This window comes from Cloeon dipterum, chromosome 4 (genome assembly GCF_949628265.1).
Source record: "Cloeon dipterum chromosome 4, ieCloDipt1.1, whole genome shotgun sequence".
In the NCBI taxonomy this organism is placed as follows: domain Eukaryota; kingdom Metazoa; phylum Arthropoda; class Insecta; order Ephemeroptera; family Baetidae; genus Cloeon; species Cloeon dipterum.
In genome coordinates, this window is record NC_088789.1 from 740342 (window position 1) to 763221 (window position 22880).

Below are 22880 nucleotides of genomic sequence, written 5' to 3' on the forward strand. Positions count from 1 at the left end.
CACGCGTCTCAAACAAGTTTTCGTGTGAACGAATAATTTCAACCCTCTGGAATGTGGTTTCAGTGGCAGTTTTATTGAGTTTAAATAGATAACTCTATAAATTTCAAACCTGAATAAAATATATTTCTTGCAATTCTTGTAAATAATATGTAACAAATAAATAATATATAAATTTTGGATGTAAATTGAAACAAAGTAAATTTTTAAACAACTTTCAATTGATTTATTTGATATCCAACACCAGACAAAATCTATACAAGTTTTCAACAATTGTTCAACATCAATCTCATAAACAAACATGACCTGCAAACAACACTCCTTTGAGGGAGCGAAAAAAATAGATACAAATGTTTCCTCCCTCGCAAAAGTTCTTGCAGTGCGTTCTATTAAAAAACAAACACATGTTTTTCCCTTCAAAGCAACCGGCATAGTAGTGCCATGAATTGTTTGCTCGTGCTTCTAACAGAGTAAATATAGAATCCAGACAGACGCATTGTGGCAACTTGTTTACTATAGGCAAAAATCAACATCCCTTTTGAAAACTTCTAGCCGGGGATTGTTCCCCATGAGAGGATATAATAATTTTAAAAAATTGCAATGTTAATTAAAAAATGGTTATATACGTGAAAGCCATCTACAATTAGCAAGGATTTCCAATTTTCGAGCACTTTTTGATCTAATTTTTTTTTTTAAAGTAAAAAGGGCACGTTTTTACCATCCGATTTTAACTGGTAGAAATTACCAGCATAATTGAATGGACATAGTTAATTAAAATTTAGCTAATGAATGCATTCAATGGAAAATAAAACTATACTTCAAGCGCTATTTCGTCTGCCTGGAACAAAAAGTAATAAATTCCTCCCTCAAAGATTGGAAATTGATTAGGTATGAACATTTATGCGGCGATGACGCAGCGACGAGCATAACGAACTCGTTGCTTTTGACGCTGACGAGCAAGCCTTTGGTGCTTTTACGCGGCGATGAGATGAGCTACACATTTAATAATTTTGTTTTTGAGCTCCACGACATTTTATTGATTACCCTGAAGCCCGCCCGTTCGCGCGCTGCATTTAATAACGGGAGCATCGTTATAGAAACCAGACTCGGCGGAGCAGAAGCTTTTGATTAATATTCATGAGAAAGCACTCCAGTTCGCTAAAATCGGACTGATTTATTTGAAAATTATGTCGTTGTCGAGGTGAGGTACATTACCCTGAAGTCAGGTGATATGCCGGGAAAACGTTTCGTTAAAGTGCGTGTATATCACATTGAGATTGTTATTAATTTAAACAGTCAACATGCAACAAACAACAAACACGTGTGTGTGTCTTAAGATTACGCGGCTAAGCTTCTCCTTTTCCCCTTATTTCGATAAAAGTTGTAATAAAAATACAATCATTGTAACAGCGCAGTGTCGTCCTGCCTGCCCTCTTCACGGAACATGTATGTACATATTTTATAGAAATGTGTTCGTTGACCTCTTCTACTCTGACATTTACGAAAAAAGTCATTTTTATCGCCGAGTGTGCTGACACAATTTATTGTCGGAGACTAATATAATCTTCTTCAAATCAATATAATTGGTTATATGTACATATATTAGACTAAAACACTGTGTGAGAATCGTGGATGGGGCGTCAAGGGGGAATTTTCTGATGTTTTAGATTTTTGTTTGGTTGAAGTTTTTTTATTTTTAACATTCACCGCTTTCAAGATTTTGATTTGATATTTATTTTTTTGTTGGTTATTTAATATCCTGAAAAATTGTTTATGTTTAGTTAAATTCTTGCGCAATAGTTTGAAAATAGGTCGTGCAGGTTGCATAACTCAGCGTTTCTGCAGGCGTTTTCATTCACGTCATGTTAAAAAATGATTCTCTCGATGGTTCCGAAGTTCTGACATGATTATGTTAAAGTACAAATCTTCAGCGCGCGTCACTTTTTTATTCACTTTAATTGTTAGTAAGGAGAAACTGAGACCTTTATTAAATCGCGTGAAAAAAAATACACGGTTATTGAATGTCTGTCATAAAATGATTATTTAAATCAGATAAACTCTGTTGACGTCCCACTTCACGAGGATTGGGGGTTGAATTGCTTTGTGCATATTTTAAATGATTGTCGAAAACACAACTATTTTCCAAATAATTTTTGAGCATTGCTTTGGTCCACTCTGACGTATTTCAAATAAATAAATTAATAATCACCGTAATATTTCTGTTCTTTAAAAAAATCGTCCATACTTTTTTAGTTTCATCGAATCGTTTGAAATAATTTTTTAAATTTTTACAGAAGCAAAAATTACATAACATCATCATTTAACCTTTAAAACTCTTTACTTAATTGATTTTCGTATTTTTTAGTAAAATTTTCAAGTAATTTAGAAGAGCAGACGTTGCCGCATGAAATTCGGCAATCAAAAATAGGGGTGTCGAGGGACAAAAAGTCGCAAATTGATGTGTCGACGAGATGAAAAAGTGCGTGTAGAGCAGCGAGTCGGGGTCGATCCATTTGTCGGATTGGGTTCAGAGCGAGGCGGCGGCCTGGCTGCCAAGGGACGCGTTTTCCGAGTGCGGCGTCGGGGCCGGCGGCTCTTTGATGTGCAGCCACGGCCACCTCGAGTTGAGCTCTGCGCGGTACCGCGGGTGGCTGATGGCGTACACGTACGGGTCCACGCACGCCACCAGCTTGCAGAACAGCGCCGGCACCATCGACACTTCCGGCCTCAGCAGCGCCCTGCGAAACAACAAAAGTGGCCCTTTTATTTTCCGGTCACCTAATGGACTTAAAAATAAAAGGGACAATTCCTGTGTGCACCCTGATATGGCTTTCAAAGGGTCAAATTGAACATTTGTTCCGACTTGGAGTGAGCAGATCTTGAAGATTGGAGTTTCAGGGCTACCCTTACGCCAGGGTTCGATTTCTTACCTTTCCTGATGGTCTTATCTTACCTCAGGGCACTTTCTGAGCGCAAAAAGCAACTAATCGTGCAATTTTGATTTCATCACTTTTCACCCAAATCCAAAAATACCCGTTTTCAAATATTTCAAAAAAGATGAAAAATTTTCATTTCAATTTTGTCAGCTCTGATTGTGAGAGAGAGGTGATATTAATTTTTATTTGGACGCATATAATAGCACTCTAGCCTTGCATAAATTCAATTCGATCCTCTTGCACATTATTTTCGGACAAAGCACGCGTCCCCGGCTTCTTCGTATCAGCGGAAAAACTTGTCAAACTTCTGAGAAGGACGCTTTTGGAACGCTCTTTCGGTGAAGCAAGTTTTTTTTCTAATCAGAGCAAAACGCTGTGTGACGCCAGCCAAAGTTTGGGGGATTTTTATTTAAAAAACAACCGACAATAGCATTAAAGTTGGAAGTTTTGAAAAGAAGGGCGATTTTTATAGATCAGGAATTGGGAATTGAAGACGTCTGATTAACGTTCAGTAAACAAATGAACGCAATTTTAAGACTTTTAAATTTTTCCTCCGTGATTTTAGCAGGGTTTGAAAACGTGGTGTTTTTGTTCTGAAATAAAACACTCTCTCGACGGCTTTTTTCGTCAATTTCATTTTCTAACATTTAAATATTAATTCGGCGATTGGAAATGATGAAAAAAAACGTTAGACGTTTTCGTTTACTTTGCACAAATTTCAAAAAAGATTAATCACCGGCCGTTTATGAGCATAATTCTATATTTTAATGCAACGACAATTAAGGAGTATACTTTATGTTGCGATAGAAATTCAATTCAGACCTTTGCTCACCGTTAAAGTTTTATTGCACTCGACATTTTTCTGCTCCAACTAGAGCCTTCATTTATCATGAGGGTTATTTGCGCCACTTTCGGCTTTCGAGTCGTTTTGTATCGGAAGTGCGGAATAACCCTTCGTGATAAGGGTAGCAGTTGGAGCTACCACTTGTCGACAGCAATAAAACGAAAGCGACTTTAATTCCAGTCGCTGTAAAGTGATTTTGTATCTCTCTTCGCGTTCGCGAACTGTGCAGCTGGCTCTTTCCGACCCTCAGGCTTTTCAAATTAAAAAAAGTTGCTCGATTTTTCCAAAGATGGCCTAATTTCAGAATATCTTTAGGAAAAATGGTTAAATTGCAAGTCAATTTTCCCTTAAACCTATTTTTAAAAAAATTCCAGCCAATTTTTCAAATATTTTGAAGTTTAACAATGAATTTTAAAGTATGTAACAGCCCTTGAAAATGACAAAAATAGTTTTTTTGGCTTTAGTTCTTTAGATTATACAAATAAAAAAAACTGACGCTCCTTTTTACGAACTATTGATACAATTTAAAAATCGTAATTGAAAGATTTAATTTTAAAGCCGTGCTGTCAATTTTGAGTGAATAAAGAGTCAATTTTTTAAATCTAACTCCATGCTCATGCTCGGAAGGAATTTAATTTGGAGAGCAAATGCAGAACTCACGTAGAAAAAACATCAATTGGGACATTTTCCCTGTTGAGGAAGTAGCGCAGCATCTGTTTGAAACGGCAGAACCATTAAACATTCTCCGTATTACACACACAATTTTCACCGTCCGTTGATAAAAAGAACTCGTTAAAAAGCAGGCCTGTGCAGTGCAGAATGCTGATTTTTATCACTGCTGGTAAATTGAGTCATTTCCCGGAATATTAAACAAAGAGATAAATTGTCAGTTTCCTCTCAAATTGGGAGCGCTTTATTTTACAGAGAGAAATTTATATTTGGATTTATGAAATATTTCGTCTGCATTTAACAATAAAATATCCATTTTTGATATTGAATCATTGAATGTGTTGGTAAAAAAATTAAATTTTTGGCAGAAAAATGTATATTTCTTAAAATTTAATTTTTTGGAAGCATTCGCAGTATTTTTATCCTGTTTTTCGATAGAAATAATAATTCTTCCTCAAATTTGTATTAATTGAAAGGAAGATATGGGTAAAAGTTTTATTCTATTGTGGCGAAGATTTTTATTTAAATTATATTTTAGCGCAATAAATTAAAAAATTTAGCAATAAATTAATTTATTAGGTGTTTGTAGCGTTAAAGACTGCCCTTGACGAAATTTCTGATCACACCAATCGATTCTTGAGGGTCGAATTAATAAAATGGATATTTTTCCGGCCAAAAACAATTTGAATGCGAGAAGTGCGCATGCGTCAGAGCTGAGTTCTGTTCTGGGTTGAGCAATTGCAGAGACCGCAGCTGTACGAATGACTTCTTTGTCAGATCCAGCCTGCTCTGACGCATGCGCACTTCTAGCATTCAAATTGTTTTGGCCGGAAAAAAAGTTCGCAAGTCGCGCTGCACTTTTTGGTCGGAAAAAATTCACTTTACCTAATTCGACCCTCAACAATGATTGATGTGCTCAGAAACTTTGTCATCAGACGGACTTTAAAATTCTGGAATCTTTAAATTGCTTAATTGGTGTTCATTCGATGCAAATCAAGAAAAAAAGAGGAAAAAAATTCACCTGACATTTGAACTTACTGATTTCCAAAGACGCCTATGAGTGCGACGATGGCGTAGGGTGTCCACGAGATGACGTAGAGGAGGCAGATGCCGATGGCGGCGCGGGCGATGCGGATCTCGGCCGAGGTGTTGGCCTTCATTCGCCGGCGCAGCGACTCGACGTTCATCTTTTTCGCCTGCAAGCATGAAAACAACAGCGACTCTTTTCACCAGATAAACGAACATCCATCCATGTAGCGAGCGAGTGTGCAGTGCCGGGCGGGGCGGGGACAGTGTCGCTGCCGCTCTTTGTGCTTCAGGGCCCAGCAGAGAAAAGAAAACACGAAAGTAATCCGAGAGACGCGAACATAGAGCACAGCAATTTGCAAACTTCCACACCAACGCCGCTCGAGACTTGAAAACTTTTCTTTCCGCGCCGTTGAGCACCAAACATTCCTCTCTTTCAATGACTGCAGGCGCTTTTATTGTCAAATAAATTGAGTCAGTGACAGATCGCTATCTGGATATAAATGATGTCAAATTAAATTACTGGAAAATGTAAAGGAAAAACAAAAGTTTGAATATAATTAAAACCAGGCTTCATCCTCGTTGTCAAAAAAGAAATTCGTCGTTTTTATTTCTCGAGTGGTCGCATTTTTCAAATATTGAAAAACAAAAAGTTCAAATATTTTTACTTTTCGTCAACGAGGTCGAAATATTGTCATTTGGGGGGGGGGGAGGGTTAAGGGTTGAGCACCTCTAAAACCCTGCAGATCATTAGTGAATGTCAAAACGAGTCGAACGGTGTGCCGTTTTTGAAATTCTGACTGTTAGAACTCAAGATAAGGCCAAGACAAAATTTACCCCTTAGTATACTAAGCTGCCAAACGATGGCGCCAGTGTATACTTTCGATTTTAACGCGATTTCAGCCTCGATCCTGCAAATGTTCATTCTTTAGTTAAATATTTTCCTTTTACGTGCTGAAAACCAAAATTGCTTAAGCCCATTACCGTAGAATCGTGAAAACCACATGTTTTAATTCCAAAAAACTTTTCCGGCGTTTCTTTTTGGCTGGACTTAAATTTTTTCAGCACGTCTAAAGAAATAATTCTGGAAGCAGAATGTACAGCAGTAGGATTGAGTCTCAAATCGCAGCAGAAATGCCTTAAAATCGAAAGTATACGGTGGCGCCATCTATTGGTGGCTTTGAACACTAAACGATGAATTTTGTCTTGGCCACGTCTCGAGTTCTAACAGTCAGAATTGCAAAAACGAAACACCCCTTTCGACTCGTCTTCACCTCCCCTAATGATTTGAAGGGTTTTAGAGGTGATCTACCCTCAATCTCCACCCCCAAATGACAATATTTACACCACAATCATGTTTTTTCCTTCAAATTTAAAAAAATGTGATATAGGCGGGCCTGCAAATTAACTCAAACATAATTGTTTCCCCTACTTTACATAACTTACAATATTTTCAATAATTCATTGGTCACTTCAAACACTAATCAATGGCTTACGCAACAGGTGTTTTTTTTTTCAAAATAGAAATAGACACACAAAAGTTTACACGTGCCTTTGAAGGACTTTCCAGATTTTTAATAAACTTTTTAAAAGTGCCAAAAAAACTTCAAATCCCAGAAATTGACCGTCGAACTTTTTGTATGACCTTTAATTTAGTGTTTATTCGATCTGGCTTGATAAATGGAATAAAATGCGTACTTTTTTAGGGCTCTTATAATGTCCCAAAACCCCCCATCACAATAAAAAAATGTTACGCAATAAATAACGAGATAAAATCCCTTGGTAACTAAATGGAAAATCTGAAAATAGATACCTGAAGCCGATAAGAAGGCAAATCCAGGCTCTGCCATTTTCCATTTGATCGAAGTCGCGTTCCCATTATAGTAAAGCTGCTTTGCAGACAATAAAAGAGGGAAATGTCGCAGCGCAGAGCTTAGCGAAAATTCATTTCATTAACTCGAGCTTTGCGCGGGGACTTTCCAATAACAATAAAGCGGCTCATCAGTCGGTCGGCGGCGTTTGCTAGTTCAACACACACGACGGAGCGTTGGCGGAAAAATAACCATAAAACACGTATGGACGGGCAGGGCGGCGGGGTTCGTGCCGGGGGCGGTTTTAGCTCGGACGAGATTTTGATTGAAGCTGCACGAACCTAATTAGCGTAATTAATTGGATTGATTGGCGGGCGGGCGGGAGGAAGGGCGGGAGGACATTCATTGGTACCAACACAGACCTGTTCCTTGAGCGCCTTTTCGTGATCGACCACAAGGCCGACGATCTGCGAGTAGAAGTAGATGACCAGAGACATGGGAATGAGGTACGCGCAAACGAAGATGGTCAGCACAAACAGACGGTTCGACAGCCCCTGGTTCATGTAGTCGAACGTGCAGCTCGTCAAATAGCCCTCTGTCACAAATCAAAACACCACACACAAACATTAGTAACAATCGTTTTAATCATATTCTTACGTAATTATCATTTTTTACGGAAACACAATCTGTGGTTATGTGAATTATTGCCAAGATAGGAAATGGAAACAGGAAATAAGAATTCCTGCAGGACAACACAGGAATTTTAATTCGAAACAATTAAAATATTATGGGTCTTTATTAATCTCGTTTCAATCACAAAAAAAATTATTTAATTAATTTCAACCAATATGAGGACAGAGCTAAATTTTCATTTTAAAACAATTTTAAGACGTTTGTTTTCTTTTATGTGACAAAATGTTTAGCCAAAAATGTGTTCACGCCTCCACGCTTACAATTTAGCTTGAAAATATCGGAAAATCTTTTGATAAAATCATAACAAAAATTGCTTAGACCATTTCTATAGAATTATATTTTAAAAAATCAGGAAAACAGGGATATATAATCCAATGTTCTCTTTAAGGAACAGAAAACCCTTTGTTGAATACGCTCTTCCGTCTAAATGAGCATAAATCACGCAACTAAAATTTCAAAAATCTTCTAAACCATTTGGGACCAAAATAGTCTTAAAGTTGCCGCAAACCATCTCGCCATTTTAATTTAATTCTCATGACAATTATATGGGGTTGCAATTCTTATATATTTATTTTTACCTCTTAGAAAATCTGCAAGATCAAATTTAGAGGAATTAATTGGTGAGAATCGGTTGTTTGCTAAATTTTCTTGACTTGGAAACTGTTTAACATAAAATTTTAAAGTTGAATGAAATTTAAAACGCAAGACCCACCAAACTGGAAAAATCAATTCCAAAAAGCATAATTTTCGTGAGATTTAAATTTAAACATTAAGCTGTCCGCTGATGCTGATGTTAAAAATTATAATTTTACCCGCAAAAAATCTATTGAACACGTGTTAAATATTTTAATTCTGCTACGTGAAATGACATAATTTGTTTCCTTTTCAAAACTATTAAAAAATAATTCGAACATTCGTGCAGTGTTGGATCGATTTTATTATTAATAAAATGAATAATAATTCGCATCTTTTTTTCGGGAGGATGAAGGAGAATTATTTAATAAGCCCCCGAAAAAAATTAAATGGTAGCCTTTCTCATATTAATGAATTTATTGGAGACTTTCTTTGCTCTGCATTGTGCATACACGTTTTTGTTTGCGTTAGTGACTGAAAACACCATAAAATATGAACACATGAAGCTTTAAGTAATCCAGGCTTTCCAGTGAGTTTAGCAGAAAATCGGCCCTTAATGCTCAATGCATTGGAGAGAGGTTTCTGAAAATCACGATCTAATCTGCTTAACAATAGGAAGAGATTTTCCTTTAACACCAGACATTTTGTCTGAATTAAAAAAATATATATCAGCGATTTCCTAGAAATATTTCATCCCGTCGCTTGGAAATGAAAATTCACTTTTAAATCAAATTATCAAAATATCCTGAAAAAGTAGCTTTGATAAAACTCTAAAAAAGGTTCCATTTTTATTTCGCTCCTTTCCCCATTTAACCTAAAGAGGATAGACCGAAAAAGAAAGAAGCGCGCTCATTTCCCTGTGTATTTTGAAGCATCATTAAAAGCAGCAGAAACACTTTCGTTACAAAATCCATCTTGTCGGAGAAAGGTATAAGACGATTAAAACCTCATTAAAAGCGCTCGAGAGCGGCCATTAAATTTGATCGTTAATAATTGCACAGTCGATGCTTCTAAAAAACAATTAATATTTTCACCGTAAATCAGTTTAAGAATTTTACGGTTTTACGGAGCAGGGGATTTGTGTCACAACTCAGTAGACGAGCCGAAAATAAGTTTTGACGTGTCACCTGGCACGAATCTGCCCCAGATCTGGAAGAGGGGCAGCAGCGCCCAGGGGGTGGCCCACGTCCAGGTCAGCAGGGCCAAAGTGATTGCTTTCTTTTTGCCCACTTTGCCGTCCAGAGGGCTCGAGATGCACCTGCAACACACACACACACACACCAAACAAAACTTGTACTGGCTTCTCTTCACTTCTCCGCTCTCGCGTCTCAAGCGCACAAATAATTGATTGCTTTTGCCGTGAGCAAAACTTCTCCGGCTCTATGTAACAGGAAATTGGAAAGATTGAAGAGAGAATTCGAGAACATTTGTTCAAATGACACGTCAAGCTGTGAAACTGCACGCGGAACTTCTCGATAAATTGATTTCATTTGTTCGAAAACTAATTTAAAGAATTGATAAAATCAAATTAATCTATCTTGTCCAGAGCTGCTAAACAACAGCAAATGAATTTTGGGGTCTTTTCTTAAATTCGGTTTTAGCTTTGTGGGTTTTTATGTTCATTAATTAGCCATTTTTATTTAACTTTAATCCAACGCAAAAATAAACATTTTCCTTGTTAACAATTCGGTGAATTTCCTCATAACGTGGAATGGTAATTATGATTCTTTTTAGTTAAAAAAATTATATTCCATGAAAATTTAACCCCAACCGAATAATTTGTATATACCAAAAGTGCCCTAAAATCGAGTTTTCCGAATTTTACCGGTTGCGCCCTCTTTTTAAAACAAAAGAAATTATAATTGCTCTCAAATTTTCAGAAAAAAATGGTAATTAAATCCAATCTTTTTTAAGGAAAAGAGATTAATTAATATATTCGGGGAAACTCTGACATTTTGCTCGAATTAAAATTCACGACTGTTTTCCTCAAACGAAAATAATAAAGGAAAATCAGCACTCGCTAAGCATTTTAAACAGTTTCGGCAGCCCAAAAATGCTTTTTCCTCAGATGAATATTTATTTAGGCCTCCAAATTATCACCATCCATTCTACAAGAACCAACAAATCATGAAGGACACAATTCAAAAAATGGATCGGCAAAAACAAAAGGCTAACTGGCTCTCTGCTGACTCCCCCTGAGCCACAACTATACTTTTAACCTCAGGGTGACAAAGCCAGCACCAGTGGGTGCTATAGCGAATATCACAACTCAGGGTACCTCATGAGTTTTATTGCAGCGGCCAACACCTCTGTATTATCATTGTCTATCATTGTAACCAGTCTTTACAAATGCGCGCGCACATCAGCCGACTGCCGTCGACCTTCGAAATCTCCCCCCTATAGGGGAGGAGGTAAGGGAGGAAATGTGCTAGCTCGGGAATTTCCTTTAACGATCTTGATTTCTATAGAATCCTTCAAAACATTCGAAATCTGTGCCAAACAACAACCTATGGCTTTTTCCATATTTTAAAATATGAAAATAACAAAAGGGGGTGCCGTGGTAATTTTTAACCTAACTCAGATAAAGAACATTAAAGAAAATTCTCTAGCTAAATGCAGCACATATTCTTCCCCTAACTAGAATATTGGAGAGAGCTCAACTTGTTCTCGGCCGGCTGGCTTGGCTGGCGTGCGCAGTGCCTGTAGGAAAAATTTGCTCACAACCAATTAATGAAAGAAATGTCATGAGACCCTTCGGAATTAACCGAGCAAGAAATTAAGTTAAAAAAAGGGGGGACGTACTTGTATCTGTCGTAGGCGATGCAGGCGTTGGAAGCGGCCTGCACGAAGCCAGAGTAGGCACCGACCAGGCCGTACAGCTGGCACCCCACGTGACCGAGAGCGTAGCCCTCGTGGAACGAGTTGATGATGAATATCGGCGTCTTGGACATCATGAGGAAGTCGGCCACGGCCAGGTTGATCACGAACACATTTGATGCCGAACGCAGCGCTCGAGCTCTGAAAACAATAAAAACAAAATATCATAATTGTTAAGATTATTGTCTGAAAATCTTTTTTATCAGGCTGCAAATTTATTGCTATTTTCCGGTTAAAATAAACAGTTTCAGAGCAGATTTATGTTTTTGACACTATGATTAAGCCAAATTTACACCTTTTACGATTAAAATGACTTTTCTGGGAATATAATTAATTTTTAAACGATATATATTTCGACGAATAAGATCATTTTCTATTTTCAATTAAGGTTTCAAATTAAGAAAATGAAACTAAAGCGAGAAAGAGAGGGAGGGAGGCGAGAGATACAATGAATTCATGAATTACTTTCATTTGTGAGAAATAATTTCATTGGAAAACCGACCAAAACTGATTTATGGTAATACAAAGTTCCACATTTATATTAGATATTATCTATGAATTAAAGAACCTCTAATTGATTCAATTTAAATTATAATTTTAAATGTGGAAGGCTGGAGGAAAAATTAAATCCGAGGAAACTTCATGATTTTGCACTTTTTTTGGACTGTCTGTCGATTCAGTCAGTTTTAACTGGGTCCTAACAGACGTTTAAAAGGCTTTGAATTGCACGATTTTTGCTCATACGACTGTCCAATGACAAGCAGAAGGTAGAATAATTGTCGTTCCCGCCAAAAACTCCAAGCTTTATACATTAAAATTTTTAGTAAATAAGTTTTTCTGTACAATATATGAATTTACACGAAAAGTTATGTAATTTCTCGGAAATTTCATCAGATCTCAGAATGTGAAGTTTTTTTTTTAAATAAAAGTTTTATCAAAGTTTCCGAGCCAAAAAAAATAAATCTTCCAGAACTATAATAGTTTATTTTATAGGAATTTCTATTTCTTATTTTAAAAATAATCAATTTTTACATTGACCAAAATAAATATTTTAAATTAGAGGCTTTTTGGACGCTTCTGATTGGCCGCTGGACTGTCGCCATATTGATATCTGACTAGCGGGAGGCAAAACAGATCGCAACACGGACCCCGGTGATTACGCAAAGCTAGAACCAAGGTCATCGGAAAATAACTTTGTTACAAATTATTTAAAATTGTATAGCAAATAATTCCTGTAAAACATATTTGGCTTTTCTGTAACGCTGCGGTTTTGAAAAAGTAGAGCTAATTAAAATCTTGGAGAGAGTACCTGTCCTGTCAAAATCATGATCAGGATTCTAAAAATAATTCTAGCCGCATCAGTAGTGGATGGTTTGAATGCTAATGACCTCACACAGGTAATCCATTCATTCTCTGGGGATTCGAATTCGAATGTGCAAAAAGACTAATCAGGCGAATAGCACTGACGCGAGCGTATTCTTCCATTCACGCCACGCAAGAGATAATCGAGTTTCATTTCTCTTTGATGAGAATAAAATCCGCGCGCGCGTCACACTGAGCCAGCACACGGGGGCGAGGCCAGGGGCAGGGGGATGGGGGATGAAAGCCCGGCCAGGGAAATGATGTCAGCTGTCGGAGCTGGCAAGATTTTGGCCGCGGATTACGGATAATGCGCCTAATGAACCAAACAACCAAAGCTCCAAAGCTGGGTTATCAAAATAAATCCGAACCGGGGGCTGTTTTCGTGTGAAAAGCGAGCTGCGACAGCGACACATCTGTTGATCTTTCCTTCTATTCTATCAAAGAGAAAGGAGGAAATTTAGGATATTCGGGTGCGAGGAATTTAGCCGAAACTGCTTCCAGAAATGTTCTCTTAAAGACAAGTAGAAAGACAAAAGGAACGCTTCCTTTCATGTTGTAGAATTCGAATTACGTGCCCTCCGATGACGTTATTCAAATAAAAGGAGCTCTTTCATCATTTCAATTTCATTTAAGAATGTTTAATTTTAGCGCGCACTGAACCGCAATTGAATCAATCGTTTCGAGTTGTTTGATGTAACAAATCCTTCTACGTCCGTGAACTTTAATTCATTTCCATTAGATAATTGATTTTCGAAAGCTATGTGCAGTAAAAATGACAATTTTAATGTTCAGTTTAAAGACCTTTTTTTAACGAAGTTTCTGATTACACCAATCGATTATTGAGGGTCGAATTAGGTAAAATGGATATTTATTTCTCAACAAAAAGTCGAGCACGACGTGCGTAGCACAAGTAGAATTTTTTCCCACCAAAACAATATGAATGCGAGAAGTACGCATGCGTGAGAGCTGGTTTGAGCACTTGCAGAGACACCGCATCTGTACGAATGACTTCTTTGTTACATCCAGCCAGGTCTGACGCATGCGCACTTCTCGCATTTGTATTGTTTTAGCGGGAAAAAAAATTCATCGTCGCGCTTGACTTATTGATCGGAAATATACCACTTTACCTAATTCGACCCCCAGGAATCGATTGCTGTGCTCGGAAACTTCGTCAAAGACTGTCTTTAAACACTTAAAACATAAAATTTTCAAGTAAAAGTTTATTTCAACGCAGCACAAAAGCCTTCTTTCATTATTAAAATCAAAGGAAGCCGGGCAAAAAGACAAAATCAAGAAACGACGCGGAAGTATTAAGAGTCAACTGATGAGCACTTTCCACTGCCTAGAAAAAAAAGCGGACTTTGCGTGCCGTGTGCCCATCTCCAAGTTACTTAATTGATTTGGGAAAATCAACTTTTAACAGGAATTTTCAGGAAAATATTCTTAACATGATGGAAAAGACGCTTAGTTTTAACGGCAAATTAATGAAAACGGAAATTAATGTAAAAAAAGATAATCATTATTTAGTGCTCGTAAACCAAATTTTAATTGTTAATTTCTGAAGAGAGCTATGTCTTTTGCCCGCTTTTAGCCTGTGGCTTTCGTTCAAAACTTTGAAGACGGAGTTTTCGCCAATTCTTCAGATTCTTGATTTTTTTCTCTGTTTGCTCCCGCTGGTCTTTGCGGAAAATTTCCCCCAAGCCACTGGCGACACATCACTTTTTGTAAACTTTGATAACGACCACCATCCCCCAGCCTGCCCCGTCACGAATCCACCCTTAACGCACTTTTCAGTCGTCTGGTTGAATTTCTTCAACTTAACTCTCGCGGGACAGTGTTAAAATTAATTAATTCTACTGCTACAAAAATCAAAATGGTGAACCAGGACTGGATTTTAAGCGTTCAAATTTTAAAATGACACTTCGAGAATGGGGTCGTTCTCTATTTATTCGTTATTTCAAAAATCCCCAAAAACGAATTCTGTTAGTTCAAATTGGACTGTAAATCTGGACTGCGTTGAGATATCACATTGAAAATAGCACTACCCAATCTAGTTTTCGATCCTGAACGTTTCAATTTACAAAAAAAAAATCGCAGGTCGGGGCTCAAGTTCACATTTTTTAGTAAATTTAATATAAGTTGAAGTTGGAGCCCTCTTGAAATTTTTTGGGGGTTTAGGGCGGAAATTCTGCACAAGGTGCAATGGCAATATTTTTTGTTTCAACTCCAATTTAAACCGACTCGAGGCTTACAATTTCATGACATGTTTTCCGAGGAATTTCATAACGCTCTGCCGGTCGAACATGGCGCCAATTTCCAAGTGGGCAAACTTACAAGCTGACATTTACTGAGCAAAGATTAATCGCTTTTTGCGCACCAAAAATAAAGAAATAAAGTAGCTCAGCAAACTCCGCCGTTATCGGCATGAAATTGGACCTGGAATCGGTCCTGAATACCTTTGATTACAACTTTTCACATCGCTGCGATGCTGACCCGGCGGAAAAGTTGGAGCAAACTTTCGCAGCGACACACACATCATCCTAAAATCTGTCTGATTGGCTCCCAGGAATATCGCGACTTTAATCAGATTTTAGCGCTTGATCGGAGAAAATTGGGTCAAAAGGTCAGCGAAGCGTGAGTTTCCTCGTTTTTGGAATAAATTGTGCAGCAGAGCGGAATTATCCGGCAGGCCGCGAAAAACCACTTGTTACTCGGCGTGAAGCAGCAACTTGTTCGTGTTTCAAGCATATCCGGTTGCGCCGCGTAGGCAAAGAGCGCCGCACGCCCGTCGGCCGCGTTGCATAAATTATTTCTCTCTTGCTTGTTTCGCCTTTGGTCTTTGGTCGGCGGTGAAGGCAAAAACTCTTGGTTTAGTTAGTTTCTTAACTTGTTCCGACAGAAATGAATGTGTTCCAAGGCGAAATGTGCTGATTGCTAGCTAGGAGCAAATTACCATAATCCACCGCTGGCAATTTCGTTTTGCACGCTTGGCAGACTTTTTTTATTTTCCGCCACTCTTTGCGATTTTCGCAAGTTGAAAAGTTTTTCATACCCAGTTGCACAGATCTCGACGAGAGGAATTGAAATATGCCAAGAAAATGTGGTCAAGCACTGCAAATTTTGGAGTAAATTTTTAATAATACATATTGTTTACCCAACCATTTTCAATTGCCACCCTGCATCGATCCATTAAATTATGTTGTTGGGGTCATATAAAGGAAAATTAGCGGTACCTTTACCGGAAAATCGGGAGAATATGAAGAAGCGGGTCCGGCTGAGTGAATTAAAAGGTATGGAACCATGCACTTTGCGCCACGTGATGTCAAATTAGACGGCTGACAGAATATTTGCATGTTCACCGCCCGGGGAAAGAGAGCCGTTTCCTGACCAGTGACCACCAAAGGGCCGAGTTGGACATGTATTCTGAAAGCACTCCAGCTTGTTTGTTTCATTATCGATCTGTCCAGGGGGATGCTGAGCCTTGCTGGAAATTAACTTGGGAATTTAGGTAGCTCTGATTTCAATAATGGCCAATTTGTCTACCACAGCCAGCTAATGACTGAAAATTCATTTAAAACCAACGATAATATTTTAAATTCTGATTTCCTCTCAAGCTGTCAATAATTCAACACAGGAAAAATAATTTTTTTGGCCCTGTGAATGGTTATAGATGAGCAATAAACTGATAAATGTGCAAGTCTTGAAAAAAGAAAGAAAAGACCATGCACTATTCCGAATTTAATGTTTAAATGTTTGGTCTTAAGGGTTTTTAAAAATCCTTAATTCTGGTCATCCCTCACCAGCAGTTTTGTTCTTCATGTGCAGCCAGCCCGTTGGCTCGCATTGTTAAGGCACTCTCAGGAGTGTCAAAGCTATGGGAGGTATTCGAGCAGTTCGGAGATCTAATACTGGCTACCCAGTACCCAATGTCAGAGATGGCAAAAACTGGTTAGTTTAGTGACTCGAAATGCTCAAATTGCTCAGCGGGCTGCTTAACTCTCTACTTGCTGGTTTGCACCTTTCCAGCATGCGTGATTTGGCTTCACGGGACGAATGTCTAGCGTTTCAATGCAGTCCTCGGTGCGGAGGCAAGTGGCCCTTGAGTGGGCTGGGTCCCTGTGCGGCCTGGTGCGCCCGTGTTATCCGTTCCCGGTGTTACTGGGACCCAGGTTTCAGCATTTTGTGCTAGTGCAGTGCGCGCCCTTCCCGGTCCGAGGACAGGAATAAAAAGAGCAAAAAAATATAGCTGAAAACACCGCAAAAAAGTGTTTGCAAATTAAGTTAGTTTTCTCCCCGAAAATTGCGAGTTCTGGCGAACAATGAACAATACGATCTGCGTTGGTTTCCACCTGTCAGAAGTCAATATGGCGTCGAAATAATGGCGGCCAATCAGGACACAGTCCAGCGGCCAATCTGAAGCGTCAAAAAAGAAGCGTGCCAACCCAATAATTTCCTTACTGCGTATTTTGTTACATTTCCGTCAGCCTGATGTGCCATCTAACGGTCCATTCGCCAATTACCGGCGTAATCAGCTGTTAGTAAAGAAAAAACAACAAAAATGTTCATTGTGCTGATAAATTTTCCAAGCCAATTTTAATTTACGTTTGTAACTTTCCCGCCGTGCTCTACCAGACGCCATGTCTGCGCGTCGCCTGAATCCTGCTCCCAGTGATTTATAATTTCTTCATTTGGAAAAACGATTTAATTCGCAGTAAGAAATCCCGTCCATATGTTTGCTATTTTGAATGATTCCGAAGATCGGCCTTGAAAGAACATTCAATCGGAGCTAGATGAAAGACGCAAGCAAAAACCACAGAGTTTCGAAACATAAATCTGATTTAGGCGGCACCATTTTTGGGTTAATAGATAAGCATGTTTTTTTCCGTCGGAAACACGTAAGATTAAAATTCAGAAAATGCGTCAGCTGGCTGTCACCGCAAGCACGATTCGACGGAACCGCAGCTGCCGACAGAAATTTACTCACTCACATGCGGGCGTGGGACATTTCCATCACCATTCCAGCCGCCTTTTCACGGGAATAAACAGAGCTGGTAAATGCTCTGGATGCGCTACTCGCATTGTTAACGAGGGAGAAAGAAGATTGGAAAGGTAGTGAGGCTCACGTGCTGAAAATCCAGATGACCAGTCCGTTGCCGACGAGCGCCGCGATGGTCAGCAATACGTAGACGGAGCCGAGGAAATAGTGCACGGCCGGCTCGGGCGCTTCGTACGAGAGCCAGTGGCGCGGAATTTGCTCCAAATCCTCGCTCTTCACGTTCCATCCGATCAGTTTGTGCAGCGGCCTGCGAACACCAACATAGACGAGCAAAAATAATTGCAAAGTAGCAAGTCATGGAGGCAGAAACATCAACATAGAATTCACATCCAGCGGATCAAAGTCGCCAAATAGCAAAATTTGTTCGAGAGGAAAGAAGCCAGGAAATTATCAGAAATCCTCAAATAATCGAAATCGTTATGGAAAGGAAAATTATGTATTTAAAGAGGAATGTAAATAAAATCTTAATTATTCAAGGTCAAAATTAACAAATAAATTTATCGACATTTTGGATTTATTTTTTCTAGACTGTTCGAATCAACGCCAAATTTTAACTTTCGATTTGGAGGAATTCCGCGTTTTAATATATGTAGAAGTCCGAATTGGCCAGTTGATAAAGCCCATAGTGTTCAAATCGACCAATAGACGGCGCAAGTGGTTTCTTTTAATTTCAATGAGCTTGCGCAGTGATTTAAGACTCAATGCTGCTGCTGTGCATTCTGCTTTTAGAATTATTTCTTTATCCATGCTGAAAACAAAAATCAGTCCAGCCATTCGCCATTGAAACGTCAGAAAAGATTTATTATTTCTTTAAATTGTGGTTTTCTCGATTCTACAGCAAATGGCTGGACCGATTTTTGTTTTCAGCACGGATAAAGAAACGATATTAAGAGAAGAATGCACTATGTGTCAGCATTGAGTCTCAAATCAAAGCGAAAATTCCTTAAATGGAAAGTATACCGTGGCGCCATCTGTAGGTGGCTTTGAACACTAAGGGGTGAGTTTTGTCTTGGCCATATCTCGAGTTTTAATAGTCAGAATTGCAAAAACGGCACACCGTTTGACTCGTCTTGACCTCCCCTAATGATCTGCAGGGTTTAAGAGGTGATCTACTCTCAACCCCTACACCAAATGACCATATTTCAACCCTGACGATGAAAAAGTTTTTTCCTTCAAATTTAAATATACAAATTCAAACACTAAAAGGGCTTACGCAACTGGTGAATTGAACGCGATCTTTTGAAATATCGTAAGCGCCAAATTTCGGGTTCTATAAGCGTCAGAATCACAAAAAGTGCAAATTTATAGAACCCTTCTTGACCTTTCCTAATTATAGAAGGGTTCACCCTGCATCCCTAAAACGCACCAATGCTCAAAACTATCTAAAGTACTGTTCTTTATTTTTCAAAATATAAATTAAATGGAAATCCTTTTCATCAAAAGCTTGTGGAATGTGACCCACTTCTAAAATAAATTCGTATTAGTAATTTCATCAAACTATTCGGTTATTAATAAATCATTTGGAAGCATTTCCATCGTCCTGAAGTACATTTTGAAGAGCGACGGTGTAGTATATCACGTTTCTCCAGCGCGCGAGCGGCACGTTTTCGCTTTCCCCGAAATGTTACACACTTTGGGCTTCGCCCGCAGGTGGTTCAAAGAGATCGATCTTGTGTGTGTTTATCAGCATTGAATTGTTCTCCTCTCTGTGCTGAGTGAGTTTAATTGAATTTCGCTGCCTTCAACTTTGTCCGTAATTAGATTTGCAAAATTAGACCTAATTTAAGCTCGCAGCTGCTGGATGCGAATTCAAACTAATGGTGAACCGCACTCGCCAACAAATTGGCCGCAGAGATTCGCTGTAACACAACGATGCGGTCAGCCTGGAAATTAGGGCTGCCGGCCTGCCGCCCTTGATGAACGAACACCATCGTTTGTTTTCAGATAAATCGTACATTCTACAGAGACCAACAACTCTTTCCTCTATTAGGGCTTGGAACAAAAAAAAATGGATGGAAAAAGCAAAGCTGCACCACTTTGGTTAATGCTCGTTTTTTGCAATGCTTTTAATTTAACAACCACATCGCTTTTTTTATAACGGAAAGGAAATGAATGATTTTTCAAGAGCTGCAAGGGAAATCAGGTGCTGCGTTGGTAAAAAGGGCGCTGGAAAACATTGTTACGTAATAAGTGTTCTCTGATTGCATTACATGGTGTTTTACTGAAAAAAGCAACTACTAGTTTTAATTTTTTGTTTCGACCACTTTCTAAATTGAACGGCTGATTTTCCACCGTTTAGTCTTGCCATGCAAACTGAGATGGAATTAAGACAAGAAATAAGGCAAAATAGAAAACAAATGGAACATAAACCGTCTGAAAAAGTGCATAAAAGGATTGTCAAAAATTATCACTGACATTTTTGTCCTAAAGTTCTGGCGCAAAAATATTTCGCCACCGCTAACTTTCTATTTAATTAATTTGAACTACGCTTCGGGTTTTAACTCTGACCAATAAAAATTTTAAAAAATCCTATTTTTAAAATGAAGCAACGAGGGGGATTTTTAGTTTTTCCCAGATAATTTGATGGAACTATTTCAAAGTTAAGAATTGAACCAAATCACCCAAAATAATCTGGCAAATGGTGGGGGTAAAAATAAAAACTGAAAAATTATGCCTCGTCAAAATTGAACGAAATCTATATAAAATCATTTAAATTTAAAAATAATTAAAAAAATGGTTAATTGCCTCCACTGTGGGAAAATGAAAAAGTTACCCAACTTTTCATATCTGATTCAAGCGCTCACCTTTAAAGACATTTATTCATCTAAAGTTAAATGGAATTATTGCTAGTCGGATGGATGCGTAGGAAGCGCAAAAGTTACTTTCCAGTTCCAAGAAAAAAAATGCCATTTCCTTTGTTTGAAAGCTTCCTGCCTGTTACAAATTCAAATTTAAAAGCAGTTTGTGCGATTCCAATTACCCGCTTTTTTCACTTCTCCCCATGCGCCAGTTTTATTGCTCTCGCATCGTTTAATATTAATTAAAGGGGAAAATCCGAGCACTTCAGCACGTGACCGCGCGCTCTCCCGGAGGCATTAAAAATGAAATATTCCGGCCTCCAGGTGCGGACAAAATGACAAAAGACGTGCCACATTTATTTCTACTTCAAGTACCCTTGTGCATTGACCAGTTGCCGGGAAGCGGCATTCTTTGGCGTCAGGTGCGTGGCAATCCTTTGTTTCCGCCGAGTGAATAGCATGAATTGCATGTGTTTGCTGCACCCGCTGGCCGTTCGTTCTATTATGTAACCAGGTCGCTATCTTCCATGTTCACACATGCGAAGGGAACAAGTTATGCGTTAATTTCATCCAATTCAAAAGTGGTTCTTTTATTAATATCAATTGGAGCAGAAGTTTTTTTTATATCGAATGCAAATACGCCGGTCAGGACTATTTACGCTAAGTGATTTTAATCCATATAGAAGGATGGTTGCGCAATGATTTTAATCTGTTGAAAGCCCGAGCGAGAACATTCAGCGAAATGGGTGGGAAATTTTTAATTCGATAATTTATAAAAATTCTAGTAAACTGTGGTCAACGTGTAAAAAAAGGAAATTTTTTATCAACTTTCAGATGAATTTTGTTCATTAAACCAAATTTATTTTTTGGGCCCCAAAAATCGCTAAATTCACCAATTCAATAAAAAATTCCAAGGCAGTGCATATGATTTTGATCATAAAAGTATATAAAAACTAAAACGTCAGAAGTTTCCTTGTCCACTTTCAGCGTTGAATATTCAATCTATTAATTTTATCGATCGAGATAAAATTGGCAGAGGAGTTAGCGTTTCAACAAGCGGCGTTCACTTTACGCGTGTGTGCTCATTTAAAGCTAAAACGGTTCAAAGGTTCAGGTTAAGTTTGAGAGGCACAAAACAAATATACGCATCATCAGACTCGCGCCAGTTAGTTTTGAACTCTGTAATTAGTTCCAACATGGACAATTAATTAGTCTCGTTCTATTAATTTGTCGTCTATCGTTTTTTTACATGAAAAGCAATGAAATGCTGTTTATTTTTATGTTTCAAATTTCATAGAAAATGTAACTCCGAAATTTCCAAGGCTATATACCTATTTTTAGACCGATTCATCATTCATTTAATTTAAAAAACGGTAAATGTTCCAATACATTTATAAATTTTTACCCTAGCATCTAGCGGTCTGTTCCATTCTAAGATTTAAAATTAAATAATAATTTGTTGACCTATTAAGAAATAAAAATTAATTTAAGGGCTGTATTCAACTTTAATTTAAAATAAAATCCCCTTTTAAAGAATTTCCATCCACTCGTTTTTTCGAAGACAAATAAAAGAAAAAAGCGAAAGAATGAAGTGGTTAACTCACCGGTCGTGCGGGTGAGAGGTGAGGTTGTCTTGCGGCTGGCATTGCAGGCAGACGGACAGGTTCATCTTTGCTTGCTTCACCGCCGACGCCAAGGAGCCGTCTGACGCGCGGGAGCAGCCAGCAGGCTCGCACCCCCGCGGCCACCCCTCTCCGCAACCCTCGACGAAGAGAAAAAAGCGCAACTCGCGTTCATCCGTTCACACGTGCTAATTAACTGCAGTTGCGTAAGAGAGAAAAAAGGGGACAAAAGGAGCCACGATCAGGTCGAGCGAGTGCGTCTCAGCAGAAATAACAATAATTCAGCAAAAGCAATAACGACGAAAAAAAATGTCGTTTCCGATAACCGCGCGTGACAGGCAGGCAAGGAATTTTTCAATAATGAAATCGACTCGAGAGCAAAAGCACCGCAGCTGATTTTTTTCTGATTTCCTTAACGAAGCAATCACCGGGGAGGAATTCTTCATTACATAAATTATTACGCGCGTATCTTTGATCTTCTGGCAACTGGAATATTTGCAGACACAATAAAACAAGGGAGCCGACAGGCAGATACTGCACCAGATGGATATTGATT

The 22880-nt window shown here is 38.5% G+C and overlaps 1 protein-coding gene across 2 annotated transcripts; it reads right to left on the reverse strand.

The window, feature by feature from the left end:
* Positions 1-200: 200 nt before the first annotated feature.
* On the reverse strand, positions 201-22485 carry LOC135943044 (opsin, ultraviolet-sensitive-like). Of its 2 annotated transcripts, none has more exons than XM_065489433.1 (7): positions 22307-22485; positions 17972-18151; positions 11412-11627; positions 9737-9867; positions 7706-7878; positions 5485-5633; positions 201-2735 (listed from the first exon to the last, which is right to left on the reverse strand). In XM_065489433.1, the coding sequence occupies exons 1-7, from the start codon at positions 22369-22371 to the stop codon at positions 2525-2527; spliced, it is 1125 nt and encodes a 374-aa protein (XP_065345505.1). In that variant the 5' UTR covers positions 22372-22485; the 3' UTR covers positions 201-2524. The 2 variants fall into 2 exon arrangements, with proteins under 2 accessions (XP_065345505.1, XP_065345504.1); XM_065489432.1 differs by having other exon boundaries at positions 5485-5642; positions 22307-22483.
* Between the last annotated feature and the right edge of the window lie 395 nt (positions 22486-22880).

Excerpts from the sequence above, each read along its gene's own strand:
- LOC135943044 (XM_065489432.1), bottom strand. The coding sequence starts at position 22,371 with ATGAACCTGTCCGTCTGCCTGCAATGCCAGCCGCAAGACAACCTCACC. Across the intron at positions 9,868-11,411 it reads ATCGCCTACGACAGATACAA|GTGCATCTCGAGCCCTCTGG; the intron begins GTACGTCCCCCC and ends TGTGTGTTGCAG. Across the intron at positions 7,879-9,736 it reads CTGGGGCAGATTCGTGCCAG|AGGGCTATTTGACGAGCTGC; the intron begins GTGACACGTCAA and ends GATTTGTGACAG.